The 18,469-nt window shown below is 39.8% G+C and overlaps 1 protein-coding gene across 2 annotated transcripts; it reads right to left on the reverse strand.

The window, feature by feature from the left end:
• Window positions 1-485: 485 nt before the first annotated feature.
• On the reverse strand, window positions 486-18,095 carry capn1 (calpain 1). 2 transcript variants are annotated; one of them, XM_043244725.1, is made up of 22 exons: window positions 17,939-18,095; window positions 14,472-14,912; window positions 13,329-13,398; window positions 11,670-11,788; window positions 8,895-9,028; window positions 8,644-8,812; window positions 7,707-7,790; window positions 7,480-7,565; window positions 7,315-7,389; window positions 5,722-5,882; window positions 5,476-5,636; window positions 5,361-5,372; window positions 4,013-4,224; window positions 3,632-3,671; window positions 3,482-3,547; window positions 3,355-3,412; window positions 2,578-2,642; window positions 2,420-2,488; window positions 1,986-2,064; window positions 1,791-1,907; window positions 1,336-1,394; window positions 486-1,251 (listed from the first exon to the last, which is right to left on the reverse strand). In XM_043244725.1, the coding sequence occupies exons 2-22, from the start codon at window positions 14,721-14,723 to the stop codon at window positions 1,225-1,227; spliced, it is 2,115 nt and encodes a 704-aa protein (XP_043100660.1). In that variant the 5' UTR covers window positions 14,724-14,912; window positions 17,939-18,095; the 3' UTR covers window positions 486-1,224. The 2 variants fall into 2 exon arrangements, with proteins under 2 accessions (XP_043100660.1, XP_043100661.1); XM_043244726.1 differs by lacking the exon at window positions 17,939-18,095 and adding an exon at window positions 17,762-17,903.
• Between the last annotated feature and the right edge of the window lie 374 nt (window positions 18,096-18,469).

An 18,469-nucleotide genomic window follows, 5' to 3' on the forward strand; every position in this document is an offset into this window, starting at 1 on the left:
CCCAAAATATGTTTTTTGTCACTAATAAATTCTTCTTTACCACATCATTACTAATAACTGTGAAACACGGACCTCGAACAATATGTAGACTTTCAGAATTGCTTCAATTTTTGCATATGCACTGGCGTTAGTAAATAAAAATATGTTTTCACGGTTTTAAAACAAATTAAAAGTAATGAAAACTAAAACTAGAGATCAGGGAAGGCATTCTCAACCCCATACGCCACATTAAGCACATGTGTCTCCTGAAACACCACAGAAAAAAATATTATTATTAATATTATGCGTATAAGCTGGCTGAATGTTCATGAGAAAGATTAAATAATATAAAAAATACATATGTAAAAAAAAAAAAAAAAATTAATGAGGTCATAAAGCCACATATATAACCATGCAGGTAAAATATTAATATATAATAAACATTATTACAGAAACTAGCTTATACTTAAGATAAAAGCCATATAAACAAGACACTGAACCCCGGAAACGTTAAAAGAAAGTTTATTAAAAACCCAAATAAATGAATCAACAGTGAAAAAAACATAAAACACGTAAAACATTTTGCTTGGCATTGAGGGGGGAAAAGAATATCCTCCACCTTTTAGAAAGTGCTGTCTTGTTAAATAAAAAGACAGATTTAATCTGTTCCCAGTTCTGTCTAGATTGTATTAAATGCATGTTTTGCATTGTTCATAACACAGAACTAAATGATTGTATATGGCAGTTTTAAAACGCACGCATGTCCCTTTTGGCTTGTTAAAAGATCCTTTGGTTTCTCGGCACACTGTAAACGGTCTAATAAAACAACCGCATGCACGAAATTCAGCCCCTAAAGCTACAGTATCATCAGCACATGCATATTTCTAATACAGCGGTCTTTATGCACGCAACATTCAGACAGGACATTCGCTAAAAGATCGTAAAATAGTGCTAAAAATGAAGAACGATTGAAATTGGTTTGGCACAGAAAGCGTGAACAGGTTTCTCCTGAAGAAATGCATGCAGCTAAGTGCAGAAACGATGTAAACGCTCTGTCGAGGTTTTTCCCTTGGCTTTAGAGATGCGTTTGGCACAGTGTTTTTCCTGTAGACTACGTAAACGGGGTTGTATTATTAAGGCTGGTTATCCCATAGAGATGCACTGGAGAAGTGAAGAAGAAGAAGGCACTCTAGAGAAAAAAAAGACGGTCTCAGTGCAGACGATCGGCGGAAACCTGCGTCCATTTCAGGCAAACATGGTCAGAGAAATCCACTGCAACAGAGAGAGAAATCAGAGCATCAGATCATTGAGAAAACACCACTGATTCGTCTAAGCAGTGCGTTCATGAAGTGAAACCTGAAAGAACGTGAGCGAAATGAATCCATCGGCATCCGTGTCCAGCGTCGTGAAGGTCTCTGGAAAACAATAAAAATAAATAAAATGAATAAAAACATTTCTGTCAGTAACAGCTTTATATATATTATAATATATATTATAAATATATATATTATGTTTATATATATTTTATATTTATGATATATTGATTGAAATTTTATATTTTATATTTATTTGATTGAAAATACATAAAAATATAATTTCATGTCATTTAATTTATAATATATTTTATTAATTTTTCCGGAATTATGTAATTAACTCGCTAAAATAACAACATGCACATATGCAATATAAAATTACAAAATATATATAAATAGCAGTGTATTTTTTTTTTTTATGTATAGTATATTATCTTTGTGCAATATTAAATTACACTTTTTTTTTTTATTGGAATGAAAAATCAATGCTCGACTCACTGAACATGGTCTCCAGACGCACTAAACAGGTGACGAAGTTGTCGAAATCCACAGACAGATCTTCCTCGGTGTAGCGAAGGATGATCAGCTGGAACAGATGATTGTTCAGCTTAAAGCCTGGAGAGGAAGAGACAGAGAGTCAGGACTCAGAGACCAATCAGAGCAGAGCAAGAGAAGGCTGTTCAGAGCGAGTACCTGCTGCCTCCAGAGCTCTCCTCATCTCATAAGAGCTCATAGTGCCTGACTTATCCACGTCATGGTCTCGGAAGATTTGCTGCAAGCACGTGCGTATCATAAATCATCCAACCAGAGCCGACCGATTTTCATTGGTTTTCAAACCGCAGACTGCACACGATTTTTTATTAAATTAAATTAAAATGTCACGTGTCTCTTTACATTTAGCTGCTTGCAATGCGATAGCTTGCAACTTCTACTTCATTAAAGCTTATATATTTTATGTTATCATTTTAGCCAAAATAAAGTTCAGTTTAGCTTTATTGAGATACTATTATGTTTTGTTTTATTCATATTTTGCATGGCAATATATATATAAGCCCAGACTAACCCCTTTAGAAGAGCTTCACTAAACACTACGTCTGAAAAAACAATATATTATAAGATCATCTCACCAGGTAGCGTTTAATCTTTTCCCACAACACGTGAAACTCTGTGAGTCCAAGCTTCCCGCTGCCGTCCGTCTGCAAACACGTCAAGGACAACGGTGCCAAAAAAAAGACACTGAAAAGACACCGAGTCACATGAGTCCTGATCGTGTGAAAAAGGATACGTCCATGAGGTTGATCATGCTTCTGCACGACTCCTTCCCGAAGCCGTCCGTCTTTAAATCTTTATCTGTGCGTGAGGACACACAACACCGATGAGCTCCCAGAAACAAACGCTCTCTTAATCTTGAAACGCTTCACTGAAACGTCAGAACAAACTCTACAGCTGAATAGTTCAGGAGCTCGGAAACACTGCGACATAACCGAACCTAAAATAGAAAAGTGAACTGCAAAAAACTAATTTAGCCAAGAATTTTTACCTTGTTTTCAGCCAAAAAAAAATAAAATAAATAAAAAAAAAAAATAATAATAATTATATATATATATATATATATATATATATATATATATATATATATATATATATATATATATATAACATTTAGCTAGTTAATATAGATTATTACTATTATTATACAATAATTTAGCAACTTTTAAAATCCTTCTTGATTAAATTTTCTTTTAATATTTTGGCTGAAAACAAGGTAAAAAAAAAACCTATGCTAAAATTGATGATTAATTATTTAGATACTACTATAGTGTGTATTATTCAGTATCTATTATAGTACCTATTATTTTTTTACTCGTCTAGAAAATCCTTGATGTGCTGGAAACAAGAAAAACATTTTTTGCACTGCACAACTTCTAGTCATTACTTTAAGCTGTTTTAGGTTCATTGCTAAAAATTCAGATTTAAAAGCACAAATAAATAACAGCCGGCAGAAGACGTATTTAACTCCTGTGACCGTCTCAGAAGAGCTACTGAATCGTGAAGATCTCACGTTTGGAGATGATTCGGTTCAGGATGGTCTGCAGCTCCGTGGTGCTGATCTCCATGTCCTAGAAAACACTCGATTAGCACATGAACGAGGCGTGATATTTATCGTTGAAGGTTGATCAGCCCCTCACCGCTCCGGCCAGCTGTCTGAAGAGACTCTTAAACCCGGCGTCAATCTGGCTCTCATCCAGACGGTGCTAAAGCGATCAAGAAAGAGCATGTACTCGTGAACAGATGAACGCATTCCAGCCTCACCGAACCACCAGAAACCACCAGCTCACCTCCGGAGGAATATCAGCCGTCACTTTATCATCCATTTCTCTGAAGGACACAAAAGAGAAGCACGATATGAGCCGGAGATCAATCGGTGATCTTCGCTAGATGAACAGAAATGCTGTTAAAGTTGGGTTTCGAATCAAACCTTAAAAGACCAGAATTTAACGTAACAACACATTCTTGCTAAACAAAACACGTAAAGTGTTTTTATGACTAATCCATGATGCTTCGAGCGGATGCATGCCTTTTGCCGCACATATAGGACACTACAGGATGCATGCAGGATGAATTATATATATTTTGGGGAAATGATGCACAGGATGTGTTCTTAATTACGGAGCCTGTCGAGAAAGCTCGTGTTTAATCCTAACAGCTGGATGGCTTACTCTGAGTTGGCAGGTTTCTCTGAGAACACCCTGAGCACGAAGTCCGCCTCTTTCTGCGGCTCGAAGGTGGAGGGTACGATGATGTACTCGCCGGCGGGCAGCCGAAAGCGCGAGCTCACCTCCCGCAGATTGATGAAGAGCTCCGAGCGAGCGCTGGACGCGTGAGACAGGAAGAAATCCCGCTTCAGGTGAACACCGGACTTCCCCACGAACTGAGCACAAGCACACAGCGTTAGCGCTTTCGAAACCCGCCGCATCTTTCCTCAGGAACATTCGCCATCTTTTCTAAATATGCAAAACGGTGAGTGGTATGTGCCAGTGTAAAGTTTGTTGCCGGGGTGTTGCTAAGTAGTTGCCAAGGTGTTATGATTTATAGGTTGTTGCTATGGTGCTGTGTGTGGTTGCTAAGGTGTTTTGAACAGTTTACATGGCATTTACACATTGTTTCTGTGATAGTCTGTGCGGTTTCTAGGGTGTTGCTAGGGTTTCTATGAAGTTTCTAGTGTGTTGTTAGGTATCCTAGGTGGTTTTTAGGGACATTTCTATTTTCCAGTGCAAAACGTCTTCTTAAGGGTTGCCAGGGTGTTGCTATGTAATTGCTTGGGTGGTCTGATTTGTATGTTGTTGCTATGGTGTTGTGTGTGGTTGCTAAGGTGTTTTGAACAGTTTACATGGCACTTACACATTGTTTCTGTCTGTGCGGTTTCTAGGTTGTAGCTAGGGGTTCTAGGGTGTTGCTAGGGGTTCTATGTGATTTCTGGGGTAGTGTCTATTCGCCAGGACAAAATTTTTTATTATGGGTTACCAGGGTGTTGCTATGTAGTTGCCAAGGTGTTCTGATTTATAGATTTTTACTATGGTTTTGTGTATAGCATCTAAAGGTGATATAAACGTATTATAAGGCATTAATGGGTTGTTTCTAGGCTGGTCAACGTGGTTTCTAGGGTGTCATCTGGGTTCTTAGGTGGTAGCTAGTTAACCAGTTTAAAGCAACGTCTCATGAGTTGCTATGTTGTTGCTAAGGTGTTTTAAACAATTTAAAGGTAATTTATAGGTTGTTGCCAGGGTGTTGCTACGTAGCAATGAAAAACATGTAGGCCATTTATAGGTTGTTACTATGCATTTTTACTCTTGTGAGTATAAATACAAACAATTTATGCAGTTATTAGTGAAACCAAGTTTAGTCTAACTTCTCAATATTTGACTCTCTTCTAGTATGTAAAGGCCTTCAAATGTCTGAATCATCTCACAAGCCAGTTTGAAACAATCCGTACTATATAACGCACACGTGTGTATATATAAATAAATGGCACTTGATTTTAAAGGCCCCAGGTGGCTCTCATCATACCTCTCTTGGCACCTGCAAAATTAAAAGGTAAAATTGCAACCAGTCAGAAAAGTAGTCGAAAACACATGAACAGAAACTTTATACAAGTTAAAACACAAGAGGCCTGCTTTCTGACCTCATAAATGGCAAATCCAATGGTCTCCATGTCCTGTCCTTCTCTCCGTTTTTTCCTGCGGTCTTTCTGCATCAGCGCCACCAGGAAGCTGCAATCCGATTGGCCGGGAGAATCCGGGTGTTTTAGGGTCACCTTGAACTGAGGGTTGATCCAGAACGTGGCTGTGGTTTGCAGAAACAAAAGAAGCAGATGAGGATTTGGTGGTTTTCCTGCCGCTGACCTGCTGTTCTCCGTCCCCTGCTGTACCTGGGAAGTTCCTGCATCCTCCGGCCGTGCTTCCTCTCCTCCACTCGCCCTGATACAGTGACGTACTCCATTTCTTCACCTGACTCGCCTGGAGAGCGTCTGCTGTCAGGTTACAGATCTCCAGCCGAGTGAACTCACGCAGGAAATCACTGAACGACATCCTGTCAGAGAGAGACCCGGAAATTGATAAAGTGTTTTGTTTGGTTTCTAGGGTGTTGCCATGTTCTGAATTGCTTAGAGGGGATTGTTAGGTGGTTTCTAGGGTGTTGCTATGTTCTGAATTGCTTAGAGGGGATTGTTAGGTGGTTTCTAGGGTGTTGCTATGTTCTGAATTGTTTACAAGTTTTTTATTAGGTAGTTTCTAGGGTGTTGCTACGTTCTGAATTGTTTAGAGGGGATTGTTGGGTGGTTTCTAGGGTGTTGCTATGTTCTGAATTGTTTACAGGAGGGGCTTAGGTGGTTTCTAGGGTGTTGCTAGATTTGAATTGTTTACAGGGAATTGTTAGGTGGTTTCTAGGGTGTTGCTATGTTCTGAATTGTTTACAAGGGGGTTTTTGGGTCGTTGGTTTCTAGGGTGTTGCTATAGTCTGAATAGTTTACAGGGGATTGTTAGGTGGTTTCTAGGGTGTTGCTATGTTCTGAATTGTTTAGAGGGGATTGTTAGGTGGTTTCTAGGGTGTTGCTATGTTCTGAATTGTTTACAAGTTTTTTTAGGTAGTTTCTAGGGTGTTGCTACGTTCTGAATTGTTTAGAGGGGATTGTTGGGTGGTTTCTAGGGTGTTGCTATGTTCTGAATTGTTTACAGGAGGGGCTTAGGTGGTTTCTAGGGTGTTGCTATATTTGAATTGTTTACAGGGAATTGTTAGGTGGTTTCTAGGGTGTTGCTATAGTCTGAATTGTTTACAGGGGATTGTTAGGTGGTTTCTAGGGTGTTGCTATAGTCTGAATTGTTTACAGGGGATTGTTAGGTGGTTTCTAGGGTGTTGCGATATTCTGAATTGTTTACACGATTTTTAGATGGTTTCTAGGGTGTTGCTATGTTCTGAATTGTTTACAGGGTTTTTTTAGGTGGTTTCTAAGGTGCTGCCACGACATTTATAAGTTAATAGGGTGTTTTGTTTGACTGTTAAATGTTTGGTTCTGAATGGTTTATTAGACCGTTTTAGGGGGTTTTGTGTGGTTGCTAGGGCGTTCAGCACAATCTACAGGGTAGGTCGTTGATAAGTTTTAAATGGCTTGTAGGGCACTTACTGGTTGCTGCTTTAGTGTTCTGAGTTGTTGGTTCTGTTTCTGGGGCGTTGCTATGTTTCTGTCTGCATGGTTTAAAATGAATGTATAGGTTGTTAAAAAGAAGAGATATACACTTTAAGGACAATGTGAGTTTTATTGCAAAGGCGTCCTGTGTTTTTTTTGCCATGTTGCTGCTAAGACGTTGGGAACAGTTTACAGGTCACGTATATGTTGTTGCTATGGTTTTGTGTTGTTGCTATAGGATTTCTAGAGCCGTTTAGTTGTTCAGAGGAGTTTGCGGACATTTGTAGGTCATTGCAAAAGTGGTGTGTGTGTGGTCTCATCTGATAGTGATCCACTCACCAGAACTCTCCATCCTCACTGCGATTCTGTAATCTGCCCCGGACAGAGCGGTCCACATTGTCCCATTCCCGAGAGCTGAACGAACACACACACACACACACACACACGTCAGAGCACTCATCAGTCAGAACGAGGCACTAATCAGCACACTGGTGTGAATCTCACTCGTCGCTCCAGGCTCCGGTCCACTCCACCTCACCCCACGGGTTCCTGACGCGCACCAGCTTAGTCATGTTTCCCCTGTACACCACCTAAACACACCATTAATACTAAAGTCAATCTGGATTTCTTTTACGTTTACAGTCATGCATTTGGCAGATGCTTCTGGTTCTTTCATACATCTCCTGGGAACCTGACAGATGTGTGCCTCTGTGATCAAGTCTCTTGCTCACCTCTTCCACTCCAGTCACCGAGTACGCGTGACCTTTGACCAGCTTCTTGAAGGTCACCGCCTCCATGTCAAACTTACTAGTGATCTTGAGGACGAAAACATGCATAATGCAGTCAGATAGATACTGATCACCTTCACTAACACAAACAGGTTAATAACTAACATGATGAGCAAAATAATCATCCTTATTATTGTTAACTACAGCTTCTAAAGCGCTAAAGCTAACAAAACTGAATGAACTGAACATGAAACCAAATATAGATATATAAATATAGATAAACTGAAATATAAAGAAATATACATATATTTTTACATTAATATGGCAAATAGCACAAAATTAGAAATCATGTTATCACAAATTAAAATTAAGTAATCTCTGATAATAATATATAATTATGATAACATCTGAATGATAATTTGAAATATTAGATTAACTTAAAAGAAAAAAGATTAAATGTTGCCTTTGTACCTAAAACCAAACTCAACTAAAATGTAAAACAAATAATAATAAATAATGATAATGTTTATTATTATTATTATTATTATTATTATTATTATTATTATTATTATTAAAACTTAAAAACAAATAAACTGAAAATATACAAACATAAAATAATTAAATTTTTAAGCATTCTAAAAATTAATTATTAAGATAATGCTGATCCTTACAGCATTTGCTTAATTAAAAAGCGCTTAATCTTTAACTACAAAAAAACTGATGAATTATTATTTTTTTTTTTATTATTATTTGTTTGTTACACTAGCTATACACTAAGAGCTATAAACATCAGACAGGTGACCTGTATACAGTTTAAAAAAAAAAGAACAGCAAGCTTATCATTGCTGCCCAAAATACTGAGCGTTTTCTTCAGAAAGCCACCCCTTCAAATCCTTCACAAACCAAAGCCTAAAAGCTAACCACTCCACCTGTAACTCACGTCTATAGAGCAGCCCAGGAGAGATCCTCTCTCGACGGCGCGGCCGATGATGCTGAAGAGATCGGCGGGCGCTTTCTTCAACTCGTACATCTCCGTGACTCCTCCTGTGAAATCCTCGAAGCCCTCAGAGGTGCTGCCGCCCGACAGAGCCTCGTAGCAGCCGTTCAGCCTGAAGGACGGGGAAGCAAACAGACTGAAGAAGTGCAGCTAACCCGCGCTCGGTTCACAGGAACGGCTGAGGACGGTCGTACTTGGCGTAGGCCTTCTCCAGCAGAGCGCTCCAGAACTCCCCGCCCTCCGCCGAGTGAACGAACAGCAGCTTCCCGTCCTTCACCGGCAAGCGGTCGTCGATCACCACGTCCAGCCACTCGCCGAACTGCCAGAACTACAGACAGAGACGTTCAGAGGCACTCCTCGAACGACCGCACGCTCCGGATAAAACACACAGGGATGCCACTGAAGAACTATTTTTTAGTTTTTAAAACAACCGCTTAAAATCAATAGTGCTATCAAGTGAGTAAATCACAAGCAAAACAGAAGTATTTGTTTGCATATTGTGTTTTTTGTGCATTTATTAAGTGTGTGTGTGTATAAATAAATGCACACACAGTATATATTTACATTAATATATTTCTTTTGACAATTACATTTAATATATAAACATTTTTCTGAAATATATACATGCATGTATATTTATATATACTTTATAAATAAACACATTTAAATTATTATTAATTTTTATTTTTTTAAAACAGTGTCATATATATATATATATATGAGAATATAAATACATGCTGAATAGGGTCCTGTTGCTTTAAAACAATTCCCTAGGATATCATTTAATGTTTTGTACTCATATATATATATATATATATATATATATATCCCAAAACGTTCTTTATAAATGATCAATCGATCTCAATAATATAAAAACAAACCAAAATAATAATCATTTAATAGCTCACTTCTTCATCTTCTCTGAAAGGTTTTATGAAACTGTTATGTCCAGCAGGCGGCGCACACAGCATCTCTCTCAAACACAGCCATCTTCCTGCTCTGTAACCAGCTAATAATCACATCTGTAGATTACCATTAAACTTATTACACATCCATTAGCGTGGAGATATTCTGCAGCGACTGATAGCGTAACCCCAGTCTGTTATCTTAAAGATGCTTCATGTTTCTCGGGAATCTCAAGCATGTGCTGCAGGGACCGAACGCTTCAAACTAAACCAGAAACTAGCTGCACTTCAGCTCTTCTGGTTCCCACAGCTAAATGATCGAGTACTTTACTTTAGGCTTTAGACCTCATAAACGTGAAAGTATCATGATGATGTACGAAATGTGTAAGCATGGTACATTTCTGTAGGTGATAACGTTATTTTTTTGCAGGAACTCAAAAGCCAATGAAAGCGAAGCAAGGAGATAACGCCGACACATAAATGATAAAAATGCACAGATAAAACATTAACTACAGATAAAGCTCAAACTCTGCTGCATCGGATCAGTGCTGAGAAGCTTCCTGGGTTCATCAGAGAGACTTCAAGACATTTTTATATATATATAATAATAATAATAATATATATATATATATATATATATATATATATATATATATATATATATATATATATATATATATATATATATATATATATATATATATATATATATATATATTATATAGAGAGAGAGAGAGAGAGAATAAATATTATAAAAATTAAAAATACCACGTATAAACGTACATTTTACATAACTACACGTTTTGCTATCCTGATCAAATATATGCACGGATGTGATGCTTTTGTATAAGTTGGAAAAATGCAATCTTCATGAAAGCAGTTCAGTGTAAAACATCTAAAGGGTCATATAACAGCAAGAACAGTCCATACACACAATGTATTTTCTATGATCCAGAGGGAATCTCTGTAGCAGTCTGCAGTCTCTCAGTCATTCACTCATTCATTCACTCATTCACTCTCTCTCTCATAATCAGGTTTTACACACACTCCCTGCCTTTCTGCTTCTAATTTAATCTAAACGAGTCCCAGATGAGCCAGAACTCAGAACTAGCAGTGTGTGTGTGTGTGTGTGTGTGTGTGTGAGAGAGAGACGCATTAATGAACATATTTGGATCCTGTGTTTTGTTCACATGCTCAACCATGCATTAAACACGTGTGTGTTTTTAGAGCATCTGTGTGTGTGTGTGTGTGTGTGTGTGTGTGTGCAAAAGTGCAGTCCTTTTGCGGGACTGCACTGCTTTACTCTTCTCCAAAGCACTAAATAAAAGTAGCGATACGTTTGTATTCAGACTTGCAGCACAGTAGCAGCGTTCGTAACGTTAACATGCATTTTAAGTGTTCGTCACCATTGTATTTCTCAAATGAGCTGGGTTTTATAGCGTGTCATCATTTGCCGTCTGTACAAACTAAAGGATTCTTGGCATGCTATGTCATCTCATTACCCACAATCCTCTCTGCCACTTCATTGAGGTTATTTGAACGGCAGTGAGCAGCACCGCCCCTCGCCAGAAACACACACGTCAGCACAATAATTCACCACTCACACACACACACACACACGAGAAACAGACCGTCTCCAAACAGCGCTTCTTTCTTTTATACCACCTGTACAGCGCTGCTCATGTTGGAGTGTTTACAGAGCAAAGTTCATGGGTACTTTACAGCAAAACAGAGCTGATGAAATCCCACAGAAACAACTGCATCTTAACCTTATCGGCCCTAAACATATGAAGCTTGTTCCATTTACTAGAACCCACGGTTCCATGAAGAACCTTTAACATCCAACATCTTTCCAAGCTTCTAAATACTGAAAAAAAACAAGCTTTTTTTTTAGAATTCTTGGTTCAAAAAAAAGGTTCTTTTTGGAACTCTTCACTCTTTTTGGAAGTTTTTTGGGGAACCAAAAAAGCTTCTTTATAGCTCAAGCTTTTAAAAGCTTGATTTTGGTGTATTATAAAGCCGCTCTCTCTCCCTGTCGGTGTGGTGTTCGTCACTCCGACGCACCTGAAAGTGAAATATCCCGGCGTATCCTCCGTCGAAGCTCTGTCCGTGCGGCACCACGCGGTGCAGGAGGTCATCGTTCAGGGTCAGAGACGCGATGGCCGCCAGCAACCAGCAGTCGCCTGAGAAAGACACACCACACACAAACAACAGGTGAGATATATATATATATATATATATATATATATATATATTTTTTTTTTTTTTTTTTTATATATATTATATATTTTTATATTTTTTTATATTATTATTATTATTATTATTATTATTATATATATATATATATATATATATATATATATATATATATATATATATATATATATATATATATATATATATATATATATATATATATATATATATGTGTGTGTGTGTGTGTGTGTGTGTGTGTGTGTGTGTGTACAATTTTTATTTATTAAAAAAAAAAAAATTAATCTGTGTGTGTGTAAATATCACTGTATGTATTAACACCAACAGCAGGAAGCCTTTCTGTGAAAGAGTACGTAAAACGATTGAGGAACTGTGGATCTGCCTTCAGTGGTTCGACCGTAACGATATGAAACACACTTTCTGCACGCAAAGAAAATGAAAATAATACGTGCGTTTCATAATGTGTCGCCCTAGCGCCATTTTGAGCGCATTACATCCCAGAGAACGTGCGAGTAACTTAAAATAGCCATCTGACCCAAACAAAGCAAATACAAAAGAGGACAGTCAGACATTCGGTTTGCATGTTTCCTAAAGCTTTTAAAAGCACAACAGCAGTCACACACATCCTGACCAATCACGGCTCGGGGTTTTACATGTTGAAACGCCGTACAGTGCATTATGAGACAAGCAGCTCTTTGTTTAATGACCGCAGGGTCAGGGCTTTAATTATGAACGAGACGATGCGTTTAAAAGTAAACAACACTGTACTTTACTACAGCCTTCCCTTTTCAAGCGTCTTGAAATACACCACATACCAGATGGTGGATTTATTTGTAATATCCAGTTTGTAATGTTACATTTTTAATTGAAATGCATCTTTTTAAATGTTGTGCATGAGTGAATGTATATATTCTGCAAAAAAAAAAAATAATAATAATAATTAAATAAAAAAATAAAAAAAAAAATATATATATTTTTTTTAAATATATAAATTACAGTCTTTTTTCTTAAGTTGAAGTATTGACTATGCAATTTATTTTATATACACTACTGTTCAAAAGTAATTTTTGAATAAAATTAAAGAATGCATTAAAATTGCTCAAAAGTGCCATTAAAAAAAATCCTGATTTACAAAAAAAAAATAAAAAAAATCAGTTTTTACAAAAATATGAAGCATTACAATTGTTTTCAAAAGTTAATAATCATAAATGTTTCTCAAGGAGCAAATCAGCTCCTGAAGGATCACATGACGCAGAGGACTGCAGTAATGATGCTGAAAATGCAGCTTAAATTATATCTTAACATATAATCACTTAGAAAACTGTTATGCTACATTCTAAGAATTATTCACAATATTACTGTATTTTTGATCACATAAATGCGGCCTTCGTGAGATTAAAAAAGTCTTTAATAAAAATTTTCCCAGCGGCACCTTGTGAAAGACAGTGAAAGTGTGGACTAGTAAGTGAACAGCTGGTTGAGGTTGTAGTGTGGTGAAATCAGACTCACCCAGAGCTCCCTGACAGATGTCGGTACGAGTCGCTCCGTCCATGATGAACTGAGGACGCATGCAAATCTCCTGCAAACACACGCGTGACGCCAAATTAGATTTGCATTTTCAGAACGACAGAACGCAGATCATTGTGTCTCTCATTCAGACACACAGACACACACATATACATATATATATACATATACATATATATATATATAGACACGCACATGCGGCAAAGCAGAATGGATAAATGAATGCATAATGAGTAGATGTTTTCCCTGACAAATCATTACAGCTCTTGAACATCTAGCAAAAAAAGCACGAGAGACTCGGTTATATAAAGCCATGCATTAATGAACTGACTAGAAGCCATGAAGTCCTGCGGGACGCTGACAGTAGAGGTGACCCATCGCGCGCAGAAGCGCTTACGAATGTGTTCAGAGAGTGAAAAAACAGAGCGAAAGGTTCAACTAGGGAACGTGTGAACAGTAGAGAAACAGCTCATGCAAAAAAAAAAAAAAAAAAAAAGACAAGTTTACCCAAAACCATCTTTATCTTGAATGGCCTGATGGGGTTTCTTCATCAGAACGGATTCGGCGAAATACGGCATCAGCAGTGAATGGGTGCCGTCAGAAAGAGAGTCCAAACAGCATCACGACAATCCTCCGTGTGTTTCTTAAAAAAACAGATCCATCTCCAAACCGTTACGTCTGGCCAAAATATCACGGGGAGCCCATAATCTGTGATAAAGCTTCCTCTGGTGAAAAAGTGGTCTGGTCTGAATCAAGAGAGAAATCTGCGCCGTTGACAAGCCAGCAGAGCACTAGGAAAACATGTGGATGGATTTTGATGGGAGAGAAATCAGGAAATTGACTTTTTCCCAATGGAAACGGAATGGAAATGGAAAACGGTTTAAAGTTTGCTTGTTATTTCACAAAGGCCTGGTGTAGATTATCGTGATATTTTCATGTTTGGACTCTAATTCTGACGGCACCCATTCACTGCTGAGCAATGCTGCATTTCTCCAAATCTGATGAAGAAACCAACTCGTCTGCATCCTGTTCTCATAAAACAAAGCAAATGCAAGAGCAGAGGACCAACAGGAAGCGACGGAGTACGCAGGAAGCGGTATTTGACGGCCCTGGCGGGCAGCTCACCGTCGGCCTCATCCACCGCACGCCATGCGTCTTGGAGGACCTTGGACCCAGTTCATTGAATCCCAGAGAAGCAGCGCTGGCCGAGAACAGCGGGTCCTCAAACAGGGTCCTGGTCTGCTGGCACTGGGCCCTCAGCGAGCCGTAATCCTGCCCCAAGAACTTCAGAGCATTGTGGTTCTGACCCAAACCGGCGTCCCGGTCCCACTGACTCCGCAGCTTCGCCGCCATGCCTGTGGCGTACATGGGCTCCATGTTTCCAGCCGCTTCACTGGGGCCGGCAGTAACAGATATGACTTAATCCCAAGCGGCCAATGAGAGCGGAGGAAGGGGCAGAGGCGAGCCAATCACAACGCAGGAAATGAGTACGTTAATTCAAAGCTGAAGGTGATGCTGGATGTCATTTATTCAATAGGCTGCAGGTAAAGATCTGGATCGGACGTCCTGGAAAAGAGAAGAAGAAGAGGTTTTAAATGGATTCCGTTATTATACAATTATGATGCTTTCAAGCCAAACTTAACCCCATATTTCGTTAAAAAGCGGCCGCACGTTTCCAGACTAGTTCATTTATAGTACATTTTCAGTTTCTCAGCCACACAATGTGGGTACAATTACATTTGGCCGGTACTTTTCTTAAAAAAAACCAAATTAAACGCTCATTGCTACTGTTCAGATCTCAGGAAAGCATTTCCGCACTGTGTTTAATAATCCAAAATAACAGCTTAAAAAGAGAGTTACCACACCGTACGTACATAGATGTTTTTACATGCATTTACTCAAAATACAAAAATACATTGCATCGTCGACGGCAACCGTCAACCGTTTGGTCAAGAGCATTCTTCATCATTTTCGTTAAGCAGAAGAAAACTCCCACAGGTTTAGAAGAACTTAAGAGTGAGTATATAATGGCGTTTTTTGGGGCGCTTTCTCAGGTTGAGAACATAAAACTCCTATTTTCGCCCAAAAAAGCGAAATGCTGTCTACAGTATATAAATGGCGCATAATAGGAGTTTCGTGTCCTCAACCTAAGAAAGCTTCCCACAGCTAAACATGAGACTTCTGTCGAGCAGAATAAACTCGCATTCCTTTCAAACGAAGCTTGACCTCTGCCGTCACGACCTAGACTCTCGTTCTGACGGCACCCATTCGCTGCAGAGCACCCAATCGGCCAGCAATGACAGGATGAGCTTGTTAAACTGGTCTAATACCTTCCCTCTCCTCTAATCGTGGATCTCACACTGCGGTAAACCAGAGGAACCGAGTACCGCTCACTTTGTTTGTTCAACCACAGACAAATATTAGCCTGGCCTGTGTTCACATTAAGGGCTGAATATCGGTCAAGCTTCAACTCTACTCATCTGTTGGAGTTTTACGGGACCGTGCTCGTGAGAGACCTCCAGAACAACGAGGGAAAGTGGAGCGGTGGAAGGGTGTGGTGCGTGAGATTCACGGAAAGACCCAGAGCTGCCAAGAGCATGTTGAACTGAGTCAGGGCTTGACTTAGCATTAGCGCAGCACCCCGAGCTGAAAGCCAGGAGACCATTGCAAACCATGCTTCGGGTCTTCAGCGATGCTTTTCTTCGGTTCGAAGGTTTCGCTCGGTTCACGCCAGCTCTTTTCCGAACGTCTCCCGGTCTCTCGGGACGAGAATCGATGTCAAGGCGCTCCTGGCGAATCTCCAGACATCTCTCATAAATCACCCAGCAGAGTAAATGAGCTGAGATTCCCAAAGGACTCATATCATCAATACTTACTCGCACAGAAAGGCCCAAGTATATACACGAGCGTATGCATGGCACAAAAACAACGGGCTTCCTACAAATACAGCCCTTCCTGCTGGTGAGGGCACTCGGGCCTGACTTCATCAAAAACAGATTCATAAGAGCAAACGTTTTACAAGAAGATAGTAGTCGTCTTTATCCTTTAAAAATTGCACATTTATATTTTTTGTGATCCGTTTTAGTAGCCGTTTTATCCCTGTGCATTTCATTTTGGATGAAACCATGGAGAAAGAGTAACCGGGTAACCTACAACCTACTTTTGGCATTTTGCATTTCCCAGAAAACATCTCAAGCGCAATCTGCAGAGACGGCTGCTTTCTTTAGCTTCTGGGAAACGCAGTCCTGGGTGTTTCTCGACTGGCTCTATCGTTAACCCGGCGGGATCCACCCTCGTGAAACACGCACGCCCCGGTACCTGCTGGTGAGGGCACTCGGGACGGACTTTACCAGACGAAACCGAACCAAAACCACCGAATCGGTCTCTGGCGAAGGACGGGCTGACGAGAGACGAGTAAAGACACGCCGCCAAACCTCATTGAAAAGATCCAATCAGAGCGAGGCAATCCAATAGAGAGGGAAAACTAGACCTCAAACCCGTACTGGAACACCAGCCGTATTATATCATGTGTTGAAAAGACTAGAACAGAATAGATTTCTTTGTGCATATGTGCACACACACACACACACACACACACACACACACACACACACACACATTAATCACTGTAGCCTACAGGTAGGATTTCCTTGTATTTAGGGTGTGCCTGATCGTCTCTCATAAAATTCACAGACAACACCCAGCAGTCACTGCACTCTTTACTCTCATATACACACACAATAACACTCTTCCCTCTGCGGTTTGACTCCTGTAAGCCGCGGCACATGCCCTCTCTTCCTCCTGTAAATAGTGGTGTGGAAACGCTGCTTTAGTGTCTGCTGTGATACAACCAGGGCAGACTAACACTTCTGCGTCTCAGGTTACATCCAGGTGTGATGCAAGCCGGATAAAACACAAGCGCCGAAAGGTTTTCTACGGAGTCCGTGGCACCTAAACGGTTAAACCGAAGTAACACTGCAGGTTTTTCCTTGGTGCTACCAAAGCAGTCTGGGTGTGGATGCTAGATAAGAAATAATAGGGTTATATGGTGAAACAGTCCTTGCTTTCATCATTTCCCATGTCGTTCTGTAAACCCACCCTGACCACAACAGCTGTGTGTGTGTGTGTGTGTGTGTGTGTGTGTGTGTGTGTGTGTGTTTAAAGGGCTTTTAATAGCCGTGCGTGCATGCATGCATTCAGCCTCAGACTATTTAGATGCTAGAGAGAAGTCAATGCGAATTCAATCTAGACGCAAACAAAGATCATCAGCTCTTAGAAACGGATTCGGCTGCGCGTGAACGCACGCACTCGCGCTACTGGATTTTTTTCGCTTCATAACAGCGACGCGTGCACGCGACTAACACCAGAGCCAATAAAGGCCAGTTTGCAAAACAAGGAAACGAAGTAACACCCACCTTTTTGGACGCAACCTTTTTTTAAACTCTAAAAGATGCCAAGGCGGCTTTTACCCGACCAACAATCATTCCGACAACGCAAACTTTACGCGAGGCGCATTTGCCGTCAGAGAACAGGAGAGAGAGCCCAAAAGTGAAACAAAGTGTGAAAGTGTCGCGTGCAGGAAACGGACTCACCTCGCGCCTCGATCTGCGGCGCACTTCCGAGTCTGAGCAGACTTTGGTTGGATCCTCTGAAAATCTGGAGTTCGTGTGGTTTGATTTCTCCCCGCAGAAGCGCGACGGCGGATCCGGGCGCGTCTGCGCAATGCGTTTATAAACGCGTCCCGGAGCCGGGGATGGAAGCGCGGCCGACCAATCACAGATCGCGGTTACGCGTTCGACGCGACGCACCGCGGCGGAAAAAACGCTATCATCACAAAACGAGAGAAACGCGGTTGGAAATATTATATATATTTAATAAACGTGATAAACATAACCAATGGTTGCATATAAACGTATAAACTATTTACAAACTATAAAATCACTATAAGATTTCTTTCTTCTCAAGTTTCCCCTCAAGACCGACACCTAGAGACAGAACATGGCAAACGCATCCCATAATTAAAACATAGATAGATAGATAGATAGATAGATAGATAGATAGATAGATAGATAGATAGATAGATAGATAGATAGATAGATAACTGATAATAAAAAAATTATAAA

This window comes from Puntigrus tetrazona, chromosome 7 (genome assembly GCF_018831695.1).
Source record: "Puntigrus tetrazona isolate hp1 chromosome 7, ASM1883169v1, whole genome shotgun sequence".
NCBI lineage: Eukaryota > Metazoa > Chordata > Actinopteri > Cypriniformes > Cyprinidae > Puntigrus > Puntigrus tetrazona.